The sequence below is a fragment of the Bombus affinis genome, chromosome 14, assembly GCF_024516045.1.
Source record: "Bombus affinis isolate iyBomAffi1 chromosome 14, iyBomAffi1.2, whole genome shotgun sequence".
Classification (NCBI taxonomy): domain Eukaryota; kingdom Metazoa; phylum Arthropoda; class Insecta; order Hymenoptera; family Apidae; genus Bombus; species Bombus affinis.
In genome coordinates, this window is record NC_066357.1 from 1,623,712 (window position 1) to 1,649,407 (window position 25,696).

Sequence of the window (25,696 nt, forward strand, 5' to 3'; positions counted from 1 at the left end):
TTTTTTTTTAAATATCTATCACAATATGTCATCAATTACCTTCCATTCGTTAGGGTTACACCAATCAACTTTACAAAATGTAACGGCAACAAAAAAAAAAAAAAGAAAAAATAGAAATTCCCCGAAAAAATGAATGTCCAGAAGAAATTTTTTAATCATTCATAACTTCGCACCATCAACAAAATAATCGTAACGCAATAGCCTCAAACGAATAGCTTTCTCTTAAGCATGACGGATTACGATGATGCGAATGTTAACGAGAAGAACATGAAGATTTTCATCAGAATTCTTCCAGTTGAGAGACCGTGTAAATCGTGCGTGAGAATCGACATGGGACGCAAGGTAATGAAATTTCTCTTCCACCTGAGATATGACTATTCTCTTCGATAATTGGATATTAGAAAGGAACAATCTTTTCCTCACTCGATGCAGAAGGTCTACGTACGATGTCTACAAGAAATGCAACCAAATAGAATAGCCGTTTCGAAGAAACCAACTTACTGGTGCTTTCAAACCGATGGGATATTTTGTGACTCTTCGCAAGAAGAGGTTTACCACGTTACAACCGAAGACCTCGCGCCAAAGTAAAGAAAGATGTACAGCGGCTCATGAAAGTATTTAGACATTTATCATAGAATCATTTCGTGAATATATTACGTTTGTTTCATAAAAACGTATTAAAGGTAAAATCCTTATAATATTTAATAACCAAACAACCTTCTACTTAAACACCATTTTTGTAATTATTTTTAAAAAAAAGTATGAAATTGCATATAAATTACTAGTTTAGTGATCATGATAGTCGTATCATGTATACGTGTCATAAAAGTCTTTTATATAAGATACATGATACGTTAACATAATGTTTCTGTTAGTGTTCCAACATTTTCACGAGTCACTGTGTTACCTTCTGGTTAATGCTGTTCGAGACTTCCGTTATAGACCATCGAGTTAATAATTTTTCAAACAACGGACGTCTTAAACGGTATCGATTATAAACAAGAAGTATATATAATATATAGTCGAAGAACCGCAATTTAAGAATTTTAGACGGTGTGAGCTGTATTTTGATGGGCTACGGACAAAGTGGTTCAGGAAAGAGTTTCACCATGAGCGGTCTGAGAAACAACTGGGAAGTACGATTATGTCGAATATTTTGTATTTTCGATTTTAAGGAGCTCTTAACAAAAACAATTCTTCTCAAAGTTCATGACTTTTTACATAATTTTAAATATGACGAATTTAAAAGAGAAAAATTAAAGATCCTAGAATATTCTTTCTCTTTCCCGAAGAAGAGAAATCTAGACGAGGATCGTTTTTGCTATGAGTTCATCAAATGTGCAAACACAGTGATGACATTCGTTTTCTCAGCACAGAGGCCTGGTCACTCGACTTCTGTCCCGAATGTTCGCTGAAAAAGCGAACAGAACGGAAGTCAGCAAGATAGAGTACCGTGTCAGTTTTATCGAATTGTACGGGAAAGAGGCGAGAGATTTACTGGTCTCTGACACGGATAACAATAAAGTCAAGATAAACGATCGAGAACCCTTCAAGGTGTTATAAAATATTTTACGAAAAAATGCGACGAGACGTCCGATAGAATTTTAGTGAGAAAAATTCCAGGATATCTCCGTGGTGTGCATGGATAACGAAAGAGAAGGTTTGAAGAGGATTTTCGAAGGGGAAGTCAGAAGATCGATTGCGAAAGAATCGGCTTATCCGGCGTCTCATTTAGCCACGTCTGTGATTACCTTTCACGTGTCTAACACGAGCCTAATTACATCCTGGGGCATTGTAACCACAGCCAAAGTAATTGTTCGACTCTGATCCGACTACAAACTTTACGAGGCGAGGCATTGAGAGTCGTAGAACTTCAAATGCTTGCTCGTTAATCTCGCTTTAATCTTCGAAAGTCATCGTAGAAGGAAATCGCGATATTATCGATGAAATTTCACTGCATTTGCATTTTTTCATTTTAGATATCAATAAGTTCGATCGAATCCAATTATCCTGTATTATTGAGATACAATTTTCGCACGACGTAAAGTTTTAACCTGACGATAGTCTTTAATGATTAACCCTTTGAGTGCTGAGTACTCGCGGCCTATGTCGTCCGTACGGACGGCGCGCGTCTAGCGCTGACGATCGCTGTGGACAAAATACTTTTTCGCTAGACTGAACTCTGTTCATTGACTATTCGAAGCGCAAATCGTAATAAGTTATAGTAATTCTTTTGCACGAGATTAAATGATTCAAGAGCGTTATTTTTTAATTATTTTTAATTATTTATTATAAACATTGAAATTTACAGTTAATTAGAATTTGGGTAATAAACTAGAAAACAATAAACTAGAAAACTAAATTTAGTAAATATAACACAAGTTAATAATTTAGTTGTGTGTGAAAAATTCAGTGCTTTGAGAAAACTAAAAAAACCAGATGTAGAGTTTTCTTACAAGTGGTGACCACTTCAACAATAACGAGGCACTATTGGCATTTGTTTACTGCCGTAAGGAATGCATTTATATTTATTTCACACAAACGTAATAGTATTACTTCTGCGTAGGTGTTCGGAAAAATTGAAAAACCCATACATGCGTCCTTAGTCCATGCCGGGCACTTACAGAAAACGCATATATATGTCCTTAGTCCACACCGATAGCTTTCGCCAGACAACTATATGCGCCCATAGCACTCAAAGGGTTAATTAGGGATTTAATTAAAACCTTAGGTACATATCGTGGAAACAGCTGGTACAGGAACAGTGGGAAGAAATAATTGTGGAAAACCGGCCGTGGATATAGGTGTGGCGAATTTAATGAAGAGTGAGCTCGAGCAATTCTTTTCGTATGTAGGAAGATCAAGATCATCCGTCGTTAACATAATACGCTCCAGTAATTTGCTGAAAATTTTGGGAAATACTCTTTTGGTTTCTTCCATAATACGGTATTCAAAATTTCATTTGTATCATAAATTTCAAGCCGCGGTATATAATGTAATTAAAATAGGTTGATATCTCACATTCGGATCACAAGAGAAGATCTTGACATCACATTGTCGACTTTAAAATTCACTGCTAAAATTGCAAGATTAAAACCGGTCAGGATAAAAGAAGATATTAAACATCAATCAGATTTGATAGTGCATAAGCTCCGAGAGGATGTTAATGCTTTGAAGAAGGAACTGATGTTGAACGATATGCTTCTGCATCAAGAAGCATTCATGAATATCTCGAAGGCCCGGATGGAACAGATTAATCGGAGTATTCTTCTATTTTTAAACGGCAAGATTTCGGATTTTACGTTGTTTAGTGTGTCTCAGGCTCAAGTATTGCTAAAGAATATCAAGGATCTATATAACAGGTTGCATGATCTGTGTTATCTATGGGATAATTTTGGGTTCGATTTCTAAATGATTGAATTGTTAGATTAAGCGTCAAGGAAGTTGAAGTTGACAAGTTAAAGGAGACGTACGAGGGTTTAGTGAAAAGTATAGAGGAAGCTACTTCAGCAGAAAATCTACTTAAGGTTTGATTATGAGATTAATAAGATTGCGAATATTTATGCAACAATTTATAGTTTTTAAATATAACTAAAGAAATGAAAACACACGACACAACAAACACACAAAAACATGATGTGCGCATCTTCACACTTTTTCAAATTTCAAATCCGTAGTTTATTAATAAATTATTTTTTATAGTTCATTCGTGCTATGTATATCGAAATATTTACAGGAAATTGAATTATCCGATGATGAAGTCAGTAAACGGAAACGAGTTAGGAGTTCCGCAGAAGATCTTAAAACTGAAGAAGATACGAAAAAGTTAGAAGAAAGAGTTGGTAGTTTAGATAAATCTAGTAAGCCAACACTTACTAGGCTAATATAATTTTAAAGAATATTCATAAGAAAACTAAAATTTAACGTTGAATAGCGATAGGCGTGACCTTAGGCCCTTACGCAGTTGCACTCTCTCCCGACAAAAGTCTAGAATACAAACATTCAGCAACGTCTAAACAAATTCTGAAAATTGATAGCGAGAATATTATGACGGTTAGACTTTATTATACTATATTTCTCCGAACCACTTGCATGTGTCACTAATTTACATATATCGAAAAAAGGTTCGACGTTTATTTGACTCTTTCTTAAAAAAGGAACTAAAATATGCAAAAATTAAGGAAATATTTGATAGAAACGAAAAGACTCTTGCCGTTGTTCGACAAAGATTTACAAACATGGTTGATAAATATTTCCAGGTATATTGTAGTTTACTATAAATGTTTAAACAAATTTTCTCCAAAGATTTGAAATTATTAATTCTTCGAAATTATTCGTTAGGCAAAGAGAAATTTAGACGATGCACGTGATAAACTTAGCAAACATCAGCAAATTCGACAGATAATGAAATTAGAAAGTCCAAAGGAGATCAAAACAATATATGAAATCGAAAGAACTATCGAGCGAGATATTTCGTGTTATCAAAAAGTGTTAGTCAATTTAGAAGAAGAAGTCGATCAAGCTCGTCGTGAAATTGTCACGTTATCCAATCAACACCTTGAAATGAAATCGAAATTAGAATCCGGTTTTCGAGATTATAGTGAAAGAAATGCCTATTTATTGCATTATACTGATAAATCGATGAAAGCATTACTAAAATCGGAGAAAAAATCTTTCGATATGATTCGGCGCAAGTTTAACAAGTTTCAACGAGAAATATTGCGTAAAACAGAGGTAAATTTTTCTTTCTAAATTCAAATATTTTGTAATTAATATTATTATTATTTTCAAAAATTTATCTTTTTGAATTATTTATAAATTTTTTAAACTTCCATATTAGGAAACAGAGAAAAGGAAGAAAGCACGACTTGACAATAAAGGGCTGTGCACTAGTACTAATCTGTAGCTACCAAAAATATCTTCTTAGCAATAAGTACTAATATTTAATAAATCAATAAACGCATTTTTTTAGTAAATTTAAACTTTACTTCGAATTTAAAACGAAAACGATAATTTGCCGCCAAAATGAACGAATACCATCTATCGATATCATATTGAACTACGTCAGTGATATATACCGGCAGGAACAAATTCATTTTTGTCGGTTAAAAGTCACTGTTTACGGTAATCATCAGATTTTCATCGATATTGTAAAAATTACACCATATTAGGAAATTTTCCGTACAGAAGGTAATTTATAATCATTTACTTTAATGGCACATTACGTATAATTCAACAAGTACTACTAATATCAATTTAATATCTGTTTGTCTTCGACTTGATCTATAAGTTTTATTTTTTATATACAGATTATATCAATTAAAACTATCATGATTAATTCAGCACATAGTCTAAAACTTAATAATCACATGTATATTAACTGTCTCGATACATTTCTATTCAAATACAATTGATTACACGTTGTTATGTACATATAATCACTAAGCATCACAATGTTTCTTAAGATTATAAATTCTAAGATTAATCTGATCATATAAATTAACCAATTTCTATAAGACAGAAAAATTTACTATGTTTAGAGCATTAACTTATGAGTAATAGGAAAAGGAGCTAAGCCACTTTACTAACATCGATTTGATCTTCATATTCGTGGACCGTTGTTAGCCAAATGGTCTTATCTGACTGTTAGTGTCACGTTACAAAATTGTAAACAGAAATTCAGTTAACCGTTCGACAGCAAACGGAGATAGATTTTGTCAGCTGTCAATTGTTTCAGTTGTGAATAGTGTATGAAACATTCCGAGAAAATCAAAGGCATGTAATCGGCAGTGTCGGTTGTATCACTTGTTTTGTATATGCTTAAGTTACTTTCAATTTACGTGTAATTTAAAAAGCTTACAATGGAATTTGGGTTTTGTTTAGTTTTATAAAATATTTGACTCTAGGATAAAAACTGTGTGCACTTAGCGCTGGTGTCCAAGAATATTAACGAAAGTTGCCATACTCTACTGGTTAGAATGACAAGTAAAAAGGTAGTAAGTACGCTATATACAGACTGTCACAGCAATCATGGTATAATAGGCGAGGAAGTAATTTTACGTGGAAGATATTGCCCTCCGTTTTCAAGAAAATCGAATTTGAAAATTTATTAACTATACTCGGATTTGACCTATTCTTCGCTGAATAAGAATAAATAATCGACATGAGGTTATTCTATGTGTGAGAATTTGAAAAAATCAAATCAAAATCAACTTTGAAAATTTATCAAGTACACGTGTACCAGGTCAATTCTTAACTTCTTTTTTCGTTATTCTAATTTGCGTGCTTACAATCTATCATGCAATGATAATCAGCTTAGACTATGATAACTTAAATTATAATATAATAATATTATAATAATATTATAATAATATTATAATAAAACGATATTTTAGATGGAAAAATTTTATTCTACATTTCTTACTTGTTTCTGCATGTAGAATAACCTTCTGTTAATTGTTCATTAGTATCCAGTAATTAATTAACCAAATTTACTTATGCTATAAACGAATGTTATACACGATTATAAATAAATTTTCAAATTCGATTTTAATGAAAATGAAGTGCTATATGAACAAATTTTATTCTATATTTTCTACTTATTTTGCCATGCAGTATCGTCTGTCGATTGTATCATGATTATGACTAGGGTACCCTATATAAAATATTTTTTTATCGATTCTTCATATCGAAAATCAATTTGCGTGTCTGTAGTTAATACGGAAGAAAACATTTCTTGAGAAATTATTAAAGGAAGGAAAAAGATATTTCTTTACAATGGAAGAATTGCACGCCTGTTTGAAAAAACATTCATGTGAATACAAGAAGATGCTATTCGTTATAGATCGCTACTCTCGAGTAAGTTTAACATATAAAATAACGTGCATTCGTGTTACTGGTTTATGATGTCCTTTGAAATAAAATGTATTAATAGTATTAATGAATTGCAAATTTTTGTACATTTGTAGAGAATTCAAAAATACAAAGCATGGTACTTGTTATAATATTTATTATAAATAAGATAAGAATAATATAATAAAATGAATAAGCCATTCTTTAACTAAATTCCATTCTTGTAATTCCATTCATGAAAACATGAATTTTTAATTATATTCATAAAAATATTCGCAGTTATTCTAGCTATACTCTAGTTATTAAACAATTCTTGAATACTTCTTAAATTTAGTATAAGACACAATTAAAGGAGAATATGGAGGATTTGATAGTGTACGATAGTGACGTTCTGGATGATAATGATGACGAAGATATAGAAGATGCCGATGAAGTGGAGTATATGGACATAGAGATGGAAGGATACGAAAATGAGGAAAATTTTGTACTCTTCGAAGAATATTTTCACAGTTTTGATAGTATTGCATATCAAAGGAATATTCTCGCTAACATGGAAATGTTAATTTTGCGCATGTTAATACTGGATGGATCTCTCATAAATATTGAATTTTCGGTATATTCGAAGTTAAAGATCCTTTTGAAAAATTATTATCAAAGAGTTGAAAAGTTTTTGGAACGAAACAAGATGCTCGTAGAATTCCAGGATAATTCTGAAAAAAAACAACTGACCAAGAGCTTTGAAAAGAAATACAACCAACTGCAGCAGCTTTTACTTAAGATTAGCGAGGTATGGTTAAACTATTACAATTTCATCTGTACTACTACGATCGATGCTAATCGAACTTTATGATTGTTAAAAATAATTTTTTTGTAATATAGAAAGAAATATTTCTTGTGGAAATTATGGTGCAACCTTGTATGGTTAAGAATAACGGGGAAAGGAAAAATAATTAAAATTTGTAATGTGATGTCAGTATATGTATGCACATAAAAAAGAATTTAATTATTGCATTTTTATATTTATATCAGTTCGATGTGTGAAAAATAAATACGTTTTGATTAGAACGTGAATTACGTTCTTTATTTTGATTAGTATATATTTTAGATATTTAGTATGTATTTAAAAATTTATTAGGACTGATTCAACAAGCAAAGTTCTGTCACAGACGAGTTGCAAAATAGGCGTGATATATAATGCTTTTTCGTGTCTCATGAATCTCCATTATCATTATTATTTCCACTTCACCATTTTCGTGTCAAATGCGATGTTACCGATTCAGTATGGTACATACCGGATCTCATCTGTGTTACGGGCACAGACGAGTTTGCTTCGTCTGTGATGTCAATTTATCCTGTCCTTGGCCAATGGTCAGTAATCAGTGATTCAGTGCACAAACATATTTCAAATCGTACGTGCAGATATCGCAAACACTCCGATAGATGTCTCCAATTTATTTTGTACTTGCGCTATAGATCGTTTAGATCTCTACCGACGTTCGATGTCGGCAGATCGCGCATTTACGATATTTGTTCTCTCTTGCTTCTATTTGTGACATATATGTTAATATTGAAGATGTTTGTTTAAATGCGAAAAAGAGTACTAAACAAAATCTAATTCTTGGTGTCTTTACTGCCAAATGGAAAATAATTGATGTAATATTATGTCGACGTTAAATGAATATACTTGTCAACTATCTACGGAGGAGAAAGCGTACATGGCGGCTAATTTGAATGAAACAGACGAAACCAGGCCAATTAAAATTGCTGAAATCAGGCAATGGATAACGGAGAATGAAGATTTACACGCACCTACTGGTATTCATCATTCGCTTTAAACATTCACCATTAACTTCTCTTTCTTTTTAATACTTTGCTATTAAGGAAATATGCATTTTATATTTTCATAGATGATTTTTTTATTCTACGTTTCTTGAGGGCATGCAAATTTAATATCGAGAAGACAAAATCTAAATTATGGAATTATTATAAGCAGAGGGCGAATCTTCCAGAATGGTACAGCAACAGGGATCCATTTCTACCAGAGTTGCAAGAACTTTTTGATTTGGGGTAATATCTATAAAAATATTTAAATATATTTTTATATATCTTCATTAATAATTTTTACATGCTTTTAAATGAATTAATTTAGGAAATTAATATATTTCAATAACGTCTCGACTTTCTTAAATATTGTTATTTCTGAAAATTAAATATAGTGAAAACAAAGCTTAATATTTATGTTATCGATATCTCTAACCTTCTTGGTCACATTTAGCATTATAAATTGTGAGTATCTTTTCATAAGCTCGAGGTTGGGTATAGTGCCGATGTTGATACCTTATCTGAGTATGATAAATCGTAACATGCGCTTTGCAATTGACTATTGTTTCAGTTTCAATTCTGTATGTCAACCATACTTACTTCAAACATTACTAACGATGTAGTATGTATATACTTCTAAAATCACTTCTTTGAAATATTTTTTACCCGTTCATGTATAACGTTCTAAAGTAATTTCTTTGTAATATTTTTTATACGTATATGTTTAACGTGCGATTTCCATAATATAATTAAAAAATGCACTTTGTGTGTAAGAAAAATTGTTCCTTTTTAAGCTTAATTTTTCAGGGTGTTTTTGCCTTTAAGAAAATTAGATAACGAGGGCAGAATGGTTGTGATAATACGTGCTGCAGCACATTCTCCTAATAGACACAAAATGTCAGACATGTTAAAGGTATAAAAGACATTGAATATTAGTGATCGTAGGGCGGAATTGCAGCTTGCAAATGAAATAACGAAGTAGTTGCATTTGATAATTTTGCTAAATTCGTAGGTATAATCGCGAACGAAATTTTTGCTTTGTATACAGGAACGAAATTCAAAATTAATTTATTTTGTGAAACAATAAAATAACTTTTCTTTTTTCAGGCATCGTTGATGATTTTGGATCTAGCGTTACGAAACCACGAATCCGTAACGATTCACGGTATAACGGCTATCTTGGATATAAGTGGAATTACATATGAGCATGTATTTCAATTACCACCGAATGTTATTAAAAATCTAGTTCACGCATGGCAGGGCTGTTATCCTGTTAGAATTTACTCGTTGGATTTTATCAATACTCACAAATTCATAAATACAGTCTTAAACGTTTTCAGAAGCTTTATGACTACAAAGTTGAAACAAAGAGTACATGTTCATGCACGTGATAAATTAAAGTTATACGAAACTTTGCCAGTGAATATGTTGCCAAAGGAATATGGCGGTATGAATGGAACAGTGAAGGAATTAAGTGGTATATTTTTATTTGATAAGGTTTTCGTATGTAGGTAGATAAGGTTAACGATAATTATGTCAGTTTAATTACATTTCAGAGTATTGGAAGCGTATGGTTATAGAGAACGGAGAATGGTTCGCCGAGCAAGAAAAATACAAATTGACATTGATTAAGTAACTAGATTGAGACTAATTTGCAATAACGAGGGATTGCACATGCAATTGTTCAGATGATTAATAAAGAACTACGTGATAGACATCTTGAAATATTTTTTATTTTTTTTGTAAATGATTTTTAAACAGAAAATAGAGAACGGAAAACGGAAATATACAATGCTTCTGTTCTTTTGTTCTAAAACATGCTTCCTATGTATTCCTTGCAGAATAATTTTATTCAAACTAACCGCTTCTCTAAAATACGAATAACCAAGAAGATTGATAAAGTATAAAATATAATTGCTATAATTTACATTCTACAATATGGTACATATTTTGTATCTTAGAACCGTATCGCACACTAGCGCATATTAATTGTTCTAATTATATATATATATATATATATCCATCCGGTAATTAGTCAAAGTTTGCTTTTATACATAATTTCATATATTCCTCTCGTGATATACGAAACGTATTTCCATTCCACGCTTAGAGAAACGCTTTCTCCGTTTCCCGTTTAACTACATAATTCCTCTTGACGTCAGAAGATAAATAAAACATACATTTAAGTCATGGGCAAGTAAAACTGTCCTATATCTAATTTGCTATTCGTTAACTTAACCACTTACAACAAATTTACGACAAATACCAGGGCACATTGTATTGGATTTAAGTAAAGATCGTCTCATTCATCGCCAAGCAATCTGTACAGCATATTTTCTCTTAATAGGTGAATTTAAACGAGACGATGAATACTTGTGGATATCCATAGTAAAATGCATCGTCGTGCGAATAAATGTTATATTACAGACGTTGAATTAAAAAAAGAAGGATAAAAAGAGAGGATAAAAGAGAAGAAATCCCTAAGGATCAGATATACAGTCATTCGTTCCTGATTCACACGTAAAAGATACCAAGCGCACAAATAGCATCACATATATCTGAAGATTCACGCACAGAGGGTACTACGAGATCGTCTCGAGGAAGCTGTTGAAGCGATCTTTCCTCGCTTCGAGTTTCCACCGACGCGATGGCTGACTGTGGTTACTCAAGTCGAACCAACGTGTCGTTATCTTGATTTCTCTCTTTCACGTGGTAATAACGATATGAAAATGCTACGATCAAGTCTTATCCGCGCTTGAGCCTCAGTACCACTATGCTTATCGTGAGGAAGAGCACTATCCAAACGATGGTTGCGATGAAGCCGTAATGAACATCCGATTCCGACATGGACCAGCCACGTGTCAGCATTGCACGTAGTGATGTCGTTGCCATTGTCAGTGGAAGACACTGAGCTAGGACTCGAAGAAACTTCGGCATACCCTCTATCGGCCAAATCACACCTAAAATTCGATAAATAAATCAACATTACATATTGGATGTAAATTAATTGATACTATGGTAAATACAAAGAAAGTAGTGTCTTGGAATGAATAAATTGTGGATGTTTATGCATGGGAAACTCAAAGTTCCAAATACAAACAAAATGCATGAAGATGCATAAATATTTAAATTATAGTGTTCGCAATATTTAGTAGGTACATCAATTCTCTAGCAAGGATCTATTTTCTATTATATAACATAAAAATATGAATTTGCACAAATATTCGCAGTCTAGTAACGGCGAATTAATTTTTAATTATTGGACAGTCAAAGTCTAACATACGTTGATTATTCTTATATATTACAATAATATTCTCGGTAGGGTTAATGTCGCGCAACTGTATGTTTCTTAAATGTACGAATCGAGCATCTTTAAGTGGAACATAATTAAGAATGCGAATAACTTTCACTCTTACTAACTGACACTTGATTACAATGATCGTTGCTAAATTCGTGTGTTTTCTATATTAAGAAATTTTCTAACGGAAATGTTGTGCTTTTCACTGTGACAAGAGGTTCCGCAGCTCGAAGAAAACATTTCATTGCACCATTGACTATATCTTTTTACTTCACTTGTTTTTATCTTATGCATTGCATGCTTTCAATTTATATAACATACGTACCGCTTAACAGAAGCGTTGGATAGAAACTGCCCAAAGCCAGCTGGATTGCATTCCTTTCAAGTTCGCAAATCGCTGAAATTACAAACCCTAGAAACAAGAAGAAAAACATAAATGAGTATTTCTTCTAATTTGTTCCGTTAACTTATCTTAAGGAAAAGTCGATCAATATGTTTCGTCAGACAGACGATGTTGATATAGAAAATGAAATACAAGAACGATTTTAAGATGTGAATAATCCTCTCAGGCTAGGTTGTATAAACTTACTTTTATTTGAGCAAATAGCGACCAAAATTTGTCCAAATCTATTTTTAACCCTCGTCTAATAGAGGTTGAATCATTGTCATAAATATCGAATGTTTTATTTTAATAATATAATACTTGTAGAAAGTAATAAATCTTCGAATGAAATGTCTGCACGAGTCAGCATTAATTCAGTTTTTGTTATCCGATGGTTGATCTTTGTACACAGAAATTTCAAGAATCAATTATGCACTTTGAACTTACCGAAGCACATGCCACAAAGGCCCTGAAGAATCGTCAATACGATCACCCAGCCAAGTTGTCCTTGACATTCAACATCAAAGACAGCGAGCATGAAGATGAGTACCAATGCAGTTTGTCCGCACATCACCACGAATTGTGTAATCACATGAGAGAAAAGAACCTCTGCCGGTGTAACTCCAGCTACCCAGCTTCTATCCAAAAGACCCTCCATTCTCTCGATGATCAAAACAGAAGAAGTGAGAGCCACAGCCAAGAAGAAGACAATACTGCAAGAAAAGTATTTTGATGATGATCTTGATGGTAAAATTAACAACGTGGTATATTGATTTTTACTCACGTTAAAATTACTCCTGGTGCGACGAAATCGGTGAAACTGGGCTCTTTAGTGCCATAAATTGGATCCTTAAATTGAATCGGTACGTCGCCTAGCTTTGTGTTCTGTTTGCAGGCTGATAGAAGATCTTTGGCAAAGTCCCTGTACGAATATTGAAATTCTCTGGCTAACATCAAACCTATTTGTTGATCTGCAATAATAAATCGTAGTAATCAGTTACGTCTTAAAATTTGGGGAAATAGAGCGGTATGCAAAAGTTTCTGGCTAGCTATATTTTTCATTTTGTATTTCAGAAGTGATACATCCAAGAGAATTTTGATTAATACTAAATTCACATTGATATAAAATATAGCTCTTGAAACACGAATAGTGCTGCATATTGTTCTAATAACTCGAAAACTTACTGGACATATCCAGCCAGACTCTGATCTCGCTTTGATCTAACGTTTCGTCGTCAGCTTCTCTTCCCAAGGCCATTCTCGCAACAAGAGCGTCGGTGAAGTTTTCTGTAAAATACAGAGTTCCCCAAGCGTCTCCATCGCGAACTGCCTCTCTGGCTGATTCCGGATCAGGATAATATTTCTAAAACATAAATGTTCCTTTTAGTAACTACAAATTAAAACCACGAAGCCACTCTCTATTATATATATACATATATATATCTTACTATCTTTATCATATCTTCGTCCAAAAATTTTAGATATCGACAACTAAGATGCGAAAAGTTACAATCCTCCGTTGTCGGACAAGATTTGTTTCCATAGACCATTTCGTGATTGACTATCGCTATTTGCAAATCTTTTGGATTCCTACCAATTGCCAAACAAAATAGGACTACTTGCATTACTGGCAGTGCAAAGATGAACAGCATCACTCTATGAATATAGAAGACAGTTTTATTATCTTCATCCAGCAAGGAGCAGAATATAGCGTTGTCTTTATCCCATGTAACGCAAGAAAAACTTACCCCACATTTCTCCACATGCGCAAGAAGTTCTTCTGCAATAACGCTTTCATTTTGCCACTGTTCGTTATACCGTAGCATTCGCTTATGTCGGCGCAATCGTTAACAAACGACGAGTTCTTCATTCCGGATAGCGGCCTTCCGTTTATCTATTTCATAGAAAAAAAGAAGACACGCGATTCAAGGAAGTTCTAGAGACTTGCTTTAAATATCGTAGATACTGCAGACAAACAGAAGTGCTCTTACATCGTAGTGGTTTCCGATACCATTCGTCGAGTCATGAATGAGGATCTCTTTACTTTGATGGAAGTTTAAGCCAACGACGCCTGACTCTTCTGTCACGTACACCGGCTCGTTCTTCTTGCCCCAGTTCAAAGATGCCTGCAAATACGTGGTAAAGATTAGTTCTTTGCGTTTTCTGTGAAATTTGAAGGTCTTTTTTTCAAGAAATATAATATCTTTTTTCGTATGGCAAATAGTTTAGGTGATATCATGAATAATATTTTAATAACGTACGATCTCGTCTTTCTTACCAAACTAATATTATTCGTGATATTTAATTCTGCTGGTGGTTGGCTGTTCTGTCCTTCCTGTCGCGATAGTTTCAGGAAAGCTTCTTCGAGAGAAGTGCAGTTGAACATCGTGAGGAGAGCCCTGGGTGATTCCTCAGCTAGCAAGCGACCGCTCCTCATCAATCCGATCTGTTAACAGAGAATTTTTACAAATACTTTGTCTCTTATGTCTTTTTATCATTTTGCCTCTTCTTCGAACAAAGTCGAATTTTCTCGGAATGCATAAGTCGTTTGCGATTTTTATTAACAGAGTCTGTGCATTCTCGGAAAATTCGAATATGTAAAAATGTACAAAATTCATAACGTACTATTTATCAACCAATTCGATTGTTCCCGCGACACTTGTCTAATTATCATTTCCTCGATTCTACTTTGTCTCTTACGTATTATTGTTATTATTATTTATTATATTTTATTTTATATTATTTGGTAACCGTTTCGGTAAGCGTTTCGATTGAATTTAATTTTGAGGTAAAGCCAAAGAGAGTTACGTAAAACTATTCAAGCGACAAAAGTCTTAGGACTTACTATAATTATCATTGCAAATGATTTCATTGAAATTCTTTATTCGAATAGCGGGAATAGGATATTTTATATTGAACTTTGACAAATCTTGATGAATATTTCTTCTTTGCATTAACCATATAAATAAGGTGATAAAGCTATCCGTTTGAAAATGTAATAGAAGATTTTTTAACGATGCTGAGAAGCGTAAAATTAGCGACCAATGGATGTCAATAGCAAATAGGCATGTAATTTACATAATGTTCATATAAATCAGCTATTAATTAAGTAGGCATTGGGTGGACATCGTAATAATTCAATTTTTTCTTCATCCTTATAGAAATAACTGTAAAATTTTTTAAGAATACACGAACTATAAAGCACCAACTAGAAAATTCAACGTACAAGAATTTTACGGAAATTAATTTCATATTACACTCTCAAGTTTCCAAAGCATCTTTCCCGCTTTCCCATCAATTTGCTCGATTTCTAATAATTTTTAGCAGAAATTTATAAAATTTTATTAGTTCAGGTTACCGTAAAATTTTCCTCTCTCCTTTCTTTTTTTCATTTAAAAACGCGACGTACGATCGTTGAAAGGAAATCAGAGGATTGCACAATTTTAATATGCGATCATTATCGTAATCGTCGGACGATTTTGTTTGGCGACGACTCCAGTTGCATTGCGATTTGTATTCCCACGTATACACCGATATTGCGCTCCGAATATTTTTATTACGTAGCAACGATCGTATTACGTAAGTTTTGACGTACAGTGTGTGCCTGTCGGGCCTCTTCGATGTAGTGTGTGGTTATGATGACGGTCTTGAAGCCATCCTTCGTTATTTGGACCAAGTGGTTCCAGATGCTGTAACAGAGAACACGTAGTAGTCGCAAGAATCATAATACGTGACATGACAAAAGAATTAGCGATCGAATCGTTTTATAGGATCTTAACGACGGAACCTATATTCTAAAAACCAACTTCTGCGCTCTTCTGCTATCGGAAGAATATCAATTACTTGTTAATACTTAACGCTTCAAGTGTGTCTCTCAAGTACCACCGATGTGCAACGCTCTACTCCAAATATATTTTTTGGTCGTTATCGGTAATTGTTTACAAATAAAAAATAATAATACTAATAAAATAATAACAATAATACTAATGAAATAATAATAATAATACTCCTCAGCGAGTACTGTGAGACCTGTGAACGCAGAAATCCGGTTTGCATTCCACTGAATGTTTTACAAAATTCCACACATTACTCAAATATAATCAATATAAATACCGTGATCAAAATTATATTACTTCTGAGATGAATAAATAAGATTGTTTTGAATGACTTTAATATTATCATTTACACGTCATTGTAGCATTTAAAAACTGACACTTACAAACTTGCAAGTCGAAGTATGATGAGAATAAGTTGGAGTTGCCGGACGATATTCACAATTAAAAATCGGAGCGTCAACTAATTATCTGATAATTAGTTTATCCATTTACAAATACAAGCAATTATCCGATAGTTTATTTAATTACAACTATAAGCAATCGTTTGATAATTACTTTATCTAATTGCAATTACATCGTTATTTGCCTTTCTTCGTTCCATTATTTTACGTTAGAAAATGATCGACGTTCGCTCCATCGGAGAAGCAAAGGAAACTTTCGATGAGTTGCACTAAATGTCAGCGTATGTTTTAAGAAACCACCGAGAGAACTAATTCGCCGATTAGTCAAGCTACTACGTTCCTATGAGAAAGCGCGGAAGAGGATCTCTTCTCTATCGTTCGTTACACACAAGCGCTTGAATTTCGAGAAACTATCGCGAAGAGCTCGTAAATGCCAGTAATGACGAGTATTTCTGGTGATCCAGGGAAACGACACTCGCCTTGTAGCCGAGCATAATCGCTTTGCGAACTTTCTCGCCGCTAATTAGTTCTTCTATCTGTCGTCGTCTGCTGTTCTATTGGAAAAAGAACAGGCAGATTGGACGCAACTATCGGAAGATGCGAGCAACGCCAACATTCACGGTAGTTGGCCGAGGTCTTTTTCTCTAAACGAGGTAGTTGAACGGCGCATCTGCTGGAAATTTACGAGGATCTTGGTCGAACTTTAAGCATCCGCGAAAGATTTGTTCGTACAGGGATGAGGTACGATAAATTGTGACGATAGTAGAGAAGATTTAGTCGACTAATCATCTGCTCTTTGTTTAAATAAATGCTCTACCTTAAACGTTGACTCTTTGAAATAAAACTACGTATTTTTGTTAATCGTTGTAGACACGTAGTTTCTTTTGTCCACATTCATAAGAACTCGAAGTTGACTGTAGAATACAAATTTTTCATTAAGATTAGAAATTTTTATTTACGATCGTCTCTATCTTTCTGAGCAGAACGAATCACTCGTAAATCTCCAATGCTATTATGAATGAAAGATTCCATATAATCTGTGTTGTCGCAATGTGCAGAAAAGCGGTCGGTTGTGGTTCGCTTCAATTTCCTATTTTTTTTAACAGATTAGCAACGTCATTAAGTTCATTATGCTCGTATGTGCATAGATTGCGAAGTTTTTGGAGTTACGACACGCGAAAGCCTCGAAGTAGATTAACACGTTTCCCGCGTTTCAGACCGCGCTTTGATCGTAAATAAATTCTACCTAATGTAAATAAGTTGTCTCTTATAAGTATTTCTCTCTCTCTCTTAGTCTCTCTCTTAGTCTCTTATAAGTAAGTTCGGATACTGCGGATAATTTATATCAACAATATGTAAATTTAGCAGTACTTAAACGAGTGATGAATTATTAATTAGAAGCGACATTTACACTCTTCCGAGAAAGAAAAGTTTCTCGAGTAAGAAAACATTTCCATAAGCTATGGCAATTACGACTCTAATTTTGTTATGGCCTTTTGACTTTCAAAAACAAATTTAATCAACTGTCGTATAACGTCGCACCTAGCTACGATCACTCGGAGGAGGAAAATCGTTGCGCTACGAATCATCCGCGATTTTCTAATTAAAATTCATCTTGTAAGAGATAACTAATTGCCTGGATACGTTCGATTCTTAAAGATATCGGCTCTTAAAAATAAATCTAATTCGATCACGATATATCACTGTCGTACGTAGCTGTGACGATTATGAAAAATAAACGCATTGTCGTTTCACTGGATCAGCAAATCATAATCAGAGCAAAGTTTGTGAGAAGCGTTCGGCTACGTCCGAACGATAGCGTAATTTTACAGCGAAATTTTACAACGAAAGTGAATTCTTTCAGCCCGGAGCTAACAAGATCATGCAACATAGTTTCACGTATATGAAAGTATATCGAGCATCGTAAAATATCGTTGAGAATGTAAATGTGGCCGATGTTGGTGAGAGTAGTAGTTGGTGGTCAGTAGTAAAACGGAGCCAGTGTACTTTTCCACGTTCTTAGCGATGGTAATTGAAAAGCGGCCTGTCACCGCCATTTCATAACGCGAACGAAATTCGTTTGCCTGGACGGAATCGTTTCTCTGCTCTTTAATGTTCCTTTCTGGACATTTATCGCTACAGCCGACGGCTTCTTGGCAGACCATGACGCGCCGTGAATTTTCCTCGTTAACTCAGCGAGGACTTGAGCAGCGAAACAACGTATAAAAGTTGCTTAAACGTAACAATGTACGAAAAACATAAGTACGATGCTTTATACGTTAGTATATCGAGACAGAAAAATATATTAGAATAGTAGATATTTTATAGAAATAGACTGCACGAATCAGAATCAATTAAAAAATTGTTTAAAATCTATTTATTTATATATTTATCAATTGACTATGATCCTAATTATTTGCTATTATTTAATAACAATTATTACCACGAATTAGTTTATCACAGTGGCAGAAATACTTAAATTTCTGTAACCCATTGATGCAACATTTTATTTGTCATATTTTTTAGTGATTAGATTAACATTGTCGAATTGTATCGAATTTACATTGCACTCACGAGAGAGAATGTCGAGAACGTGTCGAATATATTTCGCGTTGCTACTTCTTCGTCCAGCCAAGTCGAACAATTTTACGAAATTCGAAGAAGTTGAAGTATTCTGCATCGCTGTGAGAAACAATCTTTTTCGAATTACACGAACCCTTTTTGTACGTCCAATTTCTGTAACGAGCTTCTCTGATGCAGCTATCGTTCAATATTAAATTTAAATTCCAAAGCGGAGAATTATCCAAGAAAATGGTACAGAAAAATTCACGCGTATTTAGATCAATCCTTTTAAAGTGTTTGCAAATCGTTACGCGTTAATAGAAATTTTCGTTCGGCTGAATATTGTACGCGGTTTAAGAAGCGTAATCTCCCGAGAGAACAGATATTTAAGGAGATTGTGTGGAAATTAGTTCCAGGGGCGTTCATGTTTCCCGTGGCAATTGGCACGTGGAAACAAAAGGTCGTTCAGATGCAAAAGTCTGCGTTCAGTCACCTCTGCTTCTAATTTCGGCCAGGCAAATGGTACTTTCACTTAAAAGCGAATCTTAGAAGCGTATCTGGCAACGTTATAGCTCTCCTGTTACCTTCTATTTACTCTTGTTATTTCATCCTAGCCGACGAAGATAAAATTCCTGTTTATTCCCTGGTCCTTCCATGCATTTCGATCCTCCAAGACCTTTTCTGTTCAGAGAATTCCCAGACACGCGAATCTGGTTTTACCGGGTATCGCCTGACTTTTATTCGTCATTGGGTCTTTGGCCTCGGATATCTTTCGGTTGAAAGCTCAGTTTAGCGATTGGTACATTTTTACGAATTCATTTTCACAGAACTGGATGCGCACTGTGCGCAAAAATATTTTTAACATGAATTTGATATATCTGTATATAATATTATAAATTTTTACGTATTGAATATATATAAATATTTAACTCTCTACAATCTCTACCTGGTAGGTAAAACGATTTTCTATGAAAGTTGTACCTTTTGAATTACATTGTCAAAAATATGAACTTGTACAAAGATCAGCAGTGCGTAGATTATGCGCAATCACCTAAACGACCTCCTACTGTACCTTATGGTAGTGATTACCATAGTAGTACTCAGAATGGATATACAAAACCTGTGAGGCGAGCCTTGGCTATTGGATTTGATTGGAATTCACAAATACGTGATGTACTTGATCCCGTTACTGATATAGATTATAAAACAATCGTCTAAGTATAGTAGCACTATAACGGTATTCGGAACGGGCGTTCAAATCCTGTGAAGCGAACCTCGACTATGGGATTCTTGTTCCCGCTACTGATATAAATTATGGACTTGCGAAAGTCCTGTCGTTTAAACGAACAGAACTCAAATACAATATACTCTCTCGATATACGCTGAGAGGAACGAATTTCTGTGGACGTCTTCTTCCGATTTAGCTTTTATGTCGTCAGACACTCACCTTTGTCGCAAAAGTGGATCCACACCTACTGTTGGCTCATCGAGGATCAAGAGCTCCGGGTCGTGCATCAGAGCAACCGCGAAGGATACTCGACGCTGTTGGCCACCGCTGCAATCAGAAAACAATTCCGTCGTTACTAATGGAAAGTTGGACGATTTCGCAAGTGTCCACTCTAAACGTAAGGAGAATGAAAGAACTCGTTGAACCGATCCGAAACTGACGACGCATCGTGTGCGTCGTGTAAAGGAATTATTCGTATTTGTGTTGTTATTATCGGCAAGCAAGTCGTAGAAGCAGCCGGAGAAACGAGAGTATGAAACGTTGAGGAGATGGTAGGCGAAGAGAAAAGAATCGGTAGTTTACAAGGAGGATTACAGACGATAATGCGGTTCTATTGAATAAATTCATTACCCTTAACTCGTTTACTTGTCAAACCGTAGACAAGCTTCTTCCAAATTGATAGATTACCTCGATCGACTCTAGTCAAGTTCTTTTGATTCAAATCGACGATATTTAGAAACGATTAACGTTTCTATTAAGCATCGTCGATCAAGTGCTTTGGCGCTAAAATTTCAAAGATTCCAGAAAACCAAGTTTAAATAATCGTTTTGATCCGTGAACAGCCGATGTATCGATTGAAATTAATTACACTTACCTAAGATTCTTTACCAATCGGTTCTGCGTGGGTAGGTCCAGAAATTGCAAAAGGAATCGAAGTCTCTCTTGAATCTCCTCGGTGCACATGCCGAATATCCAACCAAAGTACATCATGGTTTCTCGAATACTGAATTCACCGTAGAGAGCAATCTCCTGTGGCATATATCCGACTCTTCTTCCAGGAACTCCTGATCCTTTGGTGCCTGGTTTACCACCGAGAACCCAGATCTCTCCGGCGTTCAATTTTCTTCGACCAACGATGCAAGAGAGCAGCGTGGTTTTCCCGCATCCACTGGCACCGAGGAGTCCGTAACTGATTCGGAGAAACAGGACGACAAAAGGTATAAATAGGATCAGATGAAAGAAAAAAATCGATATAAAGATTTGAAAAACGAGACGAATACGAGAAATTGGATGAACGAGAAAATTCTGTTATATCGCGTTACACAGTGGCGAGTTCGATAAGTTTTCTCGTACACGTCTATAGGAAGCTTCAAAATAAAAAACGCATTTTATTTGTTTTTTAGTTCTTTACACGAGTTCAGCCAATAGCAAAGTCTTTCGAAGATTCTCGTTTCTTGGAATCACCATAAAAACGTACGCTTATCTGTTTCGCAAACAGATCGATTTGCTATGAGCAGGCGTGTCATTGGAAGAGTCGCTAACGCGTACAGTACGGCTCTGTCTAATGGCGAGATCGGCGTGACGATTTCTTAGGCGAGTTGGTTCGCGTAATCGGCCGCCAGTTACGTGCTTCCTTGGCATAAAGGCCGATATTCGTAATAGTAGCCAAGATAATGGCCAGCGTGCGTAATGAAATTACGCAACGACGATTTCGCGAATTTGTTTTATCCCGGAAACTTTGAACTCGATTAGAAATTCTCGCCCGAGTTTCCGTATACAAATAGAATTCTCTACTGGAGCGGAACCAATTTTACACCGAAGAGAACGGCACGAGGAACGTCGAACGTTAACGAGAGATGGTCACGTTCCGTTGATTATCTTTGGCCGTTGCTTTCTAAGAAAGCTGCCTTTCGTTTAAGATTCTTCTCCAACAAATTCGTTCTTCGCTATTTTGCTCTCAGAATTTTTCGTACATCTTGCGAAGAATTTGCTCTGTCGAGCGTCGAACTTTTCTGCATCGATCTGGAGAAGAAAATGTAGAAAATAGCCAGATGCAGTTGGGTTTATCGTTTCATAACCCAATCAATATATGTGTATAGTGGTGCGAACTGCGAATAGAAGCAATTTTGTAGTTTATATATTCATAGATCGCGACATGAAATTCTATGAGTCGAGGTTGCACCGATTTCGTCATAGTTGCAGCAATTAACGCAATCAAGGATTACCTGTTACTAGTCTTTTTTTGCATAGTTTCTCAGCTCGATGAATAAATAATTCAGTATCATATGGTACGTCGAGTGTGGAAAAGATTTTCTAATATCGATAAGTTCTAGCTATTGCTCGTAGTATCCCGATCGCTTTCACCGACAATTCAAACCGACAATTACGCCTTTAGGAAATGAGATCGACTTTGAATGCGTAGGCAGATAAGAACGAAAGCTTATTGTTCGGTGAAATTATTTGTAAAATTGCCACGATCGTTTACAGGTGTACGCTGTAATTTCGAGGAAGCGATCCAAGTTCCAAGTGAATTTTTTAAAAGATCAGATACTTTTTTTTTTACAACGTTTTCTTTATTGTTACTTACATGGATCCCTTGGGTACGGTCATGTTGAGATTTTGCAGGATGTGGTTTGGATTTTTACTGCTTCCGTAACTTTTGAAGGCGTTTCTTACGCTCACCGCCTGCTGTCGGTTCCACGCCGGATTGTTCAAGCCTGGCGTGGCCAATGCTGGATTCGGTGGTATCGTCATGTCCACGCCGGTGTCTGTATTGTTCTGCATATTGTTCGCGTTTATTAGGCCACTGTCGCTTCCCGCTATTGCGTCACTGAAATAAAAAGAAGACAAAATTTTTGATAATTTAGATATTGTAGCATACATTTTTTTAACTTATTTATTTTATTATTTATTTATCGTATTCTCGCTTTCCAGTTTTACCAACTACATATAATTGAGACTAACGTAACGATGAATTAAACATAATACAAAGTTCCACTTTGCTTGGACCAGCATAAACGGCAAATCAAAAATATCTTTCGGCAAACTAAAGTTTCTCCAACTTTCTATTCTCAATATTTCTTGTATTTCTATATCGTATTTCTGTCTATCGTATATCTTCTGAATTCACGGTAACGATTCTTTGATTATTTTCAATATTTTCACGTCCGTTTAGATTTTCTGCATTCGAAGAAACAAATTAATCGTTCATAATGATGCAAGTAACGCAGGTGAAAAAGTATGTATTTTAAAGGCGATAGCACGCAAATCGGAGCATTTATGACGCAAATCATACTAATTGTGCATGACAGATGAAACCTCGAATTGTTAGCTTATGCGATGACGTGCACTTCAACTTCCGAGCAAAGAAACGTACGAACCAGGGTCCAAAGTTTTTCTACTCGACGTTCTACGTAAATGTATCTATATTTTTGCAAATTATCGCCACTACATAATAGTTTCTCAATCGCGTTCGAGAAGCAAATTTTCAAATGCTAGATATTTGTACGATTTGCATCTAACGTCATGAATATTCCAAAATCAATTCCAAGGAAGTTGCATTCAAAGGAAGAGCAACGATAAAGATTAAAGAACATTGGAACGATACCGAAGTTAGAAACTTTTGTTGCAGATAACGGGACAATCAACTGCACGAACTTGGTTAATATAATTACGTTCGTCTGCTCTCCAAAGAAACATGAAAAAGTAAAGAAGAGATAGCCACAATAAGGAGCCAACTCTATTGTCCAGTGATTTTAGTAAAGCGATGAAAACCGACTCAAAATCCATCCATTGGTATTCGACTAACATTCGTAGTATCAAAGTTGTGCAACTCTGAATGCAATTTAAATGTCTCCTTAATCCTTTGCATTCTGAATTTTATTTCAATTTCGTTAGTAGCAGCTCCCAACGCTTTTAAGCGTTTTATTTGAAATTTACTTTAACTAAAAAATAAGACGATTTAAATAAATAAAGGAAGAAACAAATTCATTTAAATACCAGTTTTATTCACACTGTTGTTGTATTTTGTACTTCTTAAGCGTATGATATATCTTGAAACAATTTCTAGGATGCAATTCTGCTTTTCTTTCGCACGTTTCACAAACAAAGATAGACACGAAAGAATGTCGAGTGAGACTCGACAAAGTTAGTGCTACAGACCCTTCGATGGAAAACGATCGACTTTCTCGTTGGTCTTTTGACTTCTGAGCAAAAGTTTTCGATTTACGAAAAATCGTGTCGGCAAGGTTCGTTCGAGATAAAAATGACGCATCGATCGAGCCACTGTTGTGTGAGAAAAGGAATCTGGACGATTCGAAATGACGAAAATCTGGGATAGATTCGTAATCGAGTCACGGGTTACAGGGTCGAGTCACGGACAGTGCAGGGTCGAGTCACGGTCGTGTCGTAAAAGCGTCTGCTCGAAAATGTTCTCGAGGATCGTCTGGGTAATTTATAAAGAAATCATTGAATGCAGAGAAAAGAATGGAACGAGTCACAGGAATGTCTCGAAGCAAAGAAAAGCCGACTATGTGGTGATTAGTAGGCTCGCGTGCAGGTTAATCGGCCACCGAATTACGCGTCTTATTCGTCCGACATTCTAACGCGACGTTTCTTTCCAGTTCACGATTCTCCTAGGAAAATCTGACGTCCTTCTCAAACAAATTATTCCGCTAAACTGGCCGAGGTTCCGTAATTCATCGTTCGCAAGAAAAACATGTTACAACGACTTGAAACTACACTCCTCGTCAAAAAGATAACCCAGGTGTGCTATCTTTAATTTCTCAATGACGCGTGCAAAGCTTTTCGTCTGTAACGTATAATATCAAAACATTATGAGCTCAGGATATGCGGTTTGTTGAAAATAATTAAAAATATGATAAGGTTTAGTGTGTAACAAACAAAAATTGTTTTATTTTAAGAACGAAATGAAATGAACACATGTACAATAAGAAAATAATAATCAACATAAATTGTAACTAACAATAATTACTTATCAAACATATATACTTGTTTAACTCCTTAACCTACAACTACGGGCATAGCCCGCAGTAGATGATCGGATCAAACGTAAATTCTCGAACGTAAATCGTAAGTTAAGGGTTTAACAATGGGTACATCCCCCTTTATTTTCTATTGTACGATTTGGTATCGATTTATATAGTTTCTGGATATAATTTTGACTTAACGTATCCCATTCGCGTACAATTGCATTTTTTAATTCTTGCACGTGTGGATACTGCTTTCCATTTGCGTATACGCCGTGAACAAGTTCTGCCCAACAATTTTCAATAATATTGAGTTCCGGAGAGCGTG

The 25,696-nt window shown here is 35.0% G+C and overlaps 4 protein-coding genes across 10 annotated transcripts in view; 3 read left to right on the forward strand and 1 right to left on the reverse strand.

The window, feature by feature from the left end:
* The first annotated feature begins 228 nt into the window (after nucleotides 1-228).
* Nucleotides 229-4,962, forward strand: LOC126924486 (kinesin-related protein 4-like). Its single transcript, XM_050739030.1, has 9 exons — nucleotides 229-342; nucleotides 433-584; nucleotides 3,009-3,362; nucleotides 3,428-3,527; nucleotides 3,737-3,860; nucleotides 3,935-4,053; nucleotides 4,125-4,259; nucleotides 4,342-4,734; nucleotides 4,841-4,962. The coding sequence occupies exons 1-9, from the start codon at nucleotides 229-231 to the stop codon at nucleotides 4,904-4,906; spliced, it is 1,557 nt and encodes a 518-aa protein (XP_050594987.1). The 3' UTR covers nucleotides 4,907-4,962.
* Nucleotides 4,963-5,099: 137 nt separating this feature from the next.
* On the forward strand, nucleotides 5,100-8,598 carry LOC126924189 (uncharacterized). Of its 4 annotated transcripts, none has more exons than XM_050738430.1 (5): nucleotides 5,100-5,190; nucleotides 5,907-5,996; nucleotides 6,715-6,858; nucleotides 7,187-7,639; nucleotides 7,732-8,598. In XM_050738430.1, exons 2-5 carry the CDS (start codon nucleotides 5,979-5,981, stop codon nucleotides 7,804-7,806), a joined length of 690 nt encoding a protein of 229 aa, XP_050594387.1. In that variant the 5' UTR covers nucleotides 5,100-5,190; nucleotides 5,907-5,978; the 3' UTR covers nucleotides 7,807-8,598. The 4 variants fall into 4 exon arrangements, with proteins under 4 accessions (XP_050594387.1, XP_050594389.1, XP_050594386.1 ...); XM_050738432.1 differs by having other exon boundaries at nucleotides 5,907-5,993; XM_050738429.1 differs by lacking the exon at nucleotides 5,100-5,190 and adding an exon at nucleotides 5,316-5,775.
* Nucleotides 8,510-10,398, forward strand: LOC126924183 (retinol-binding protein pinta-like). The gene is made up of 5 exons (XM_050738414.1): nucleotides 8,510-8,667; nucleotides 8,760-8,919; nucleotides 9,481-9,586; nucleotides 9,781-10,150; nucleotides 10,230-10,398. Exons 1-5 carry the CDS (start codon nucleotides 8,514-8,516, stop codon nucleotides 10,307-10,309), a joined length of 870 nt encoding a protein of 289 aa, XP_050594371.1. The 5' UTR covers nucleotides 8,510-8,513; the 3' UTR covers nucleotides 10,310-10,398.
* LOC126924170 (ABC transporter G family member 20) overlaps nucleotides 10,387-25,696 on the reverse strand; it is a 49,395-nt gene continuing 34,085 nt past the window's right edge. For all 4 annotated transcript variants that reach the window (XM_050738379.1, XM_050738380.1, XM_050738381.1 and 1 more), the window contains 13 exons: nucleotides 22,968-23,210; nucleotides 21,255-21,569; nucleotides 20,600-20,707; nucleotides 15,949-16,042; nucleotides 14,632-14,799; nucleotides 14,345-14,479; nucleotides 14,102-14,247; nucleotides 13,802-14,009; nucleotides 13,539-13,716; nucleotides 13,138-13,324; nucleotides 12,801-13,066; nucleotides 12,297-12,383; nucleotides 10,387-11,633 (listed from right to left, as the gene is read on the reverse strand). In XM_050738379.1, coding sequence (XP_050594336.1) covers nucleotides 11,419-11,633; nucleotides 12,297-12,383; nucleotides 12,801-13,066; nucleotides 13,138-13,324; nucleotides 13,539-13,716; nucleotides 13,802-14,009; nucleotides 14,102-14,247; nucleotides 14,345-14,479; nucleotides 14,632-14,799; nucleotides 15,949-16,042; nucleotides 20,600-20,707; nucleotides 21,255-21,569; nucleotides 22,968-23,210 — 2,350 coding nt within the window. In that variant the 3' untranslated portion in view covers nucleotides 10,387-11,418. The remainder of the gene's footprint in view (nucleotides 11,634-12,296; nucleotides 12,384-12,800; nucleotides 13,067-13,137; nucleotides 13,325-13,538; nucleotides 13,717-13,801; nucleotides 14,010-14,101; nucleotides 14,248-14,344; nucleotides 14,480-14,631; nucleotides 14,800-15,948; nucleotides 16,043-20,599; nucleotides 20,708-21,254; nucleotides 21,570-22,967; nucleotides 23,211-25,696) is intronic.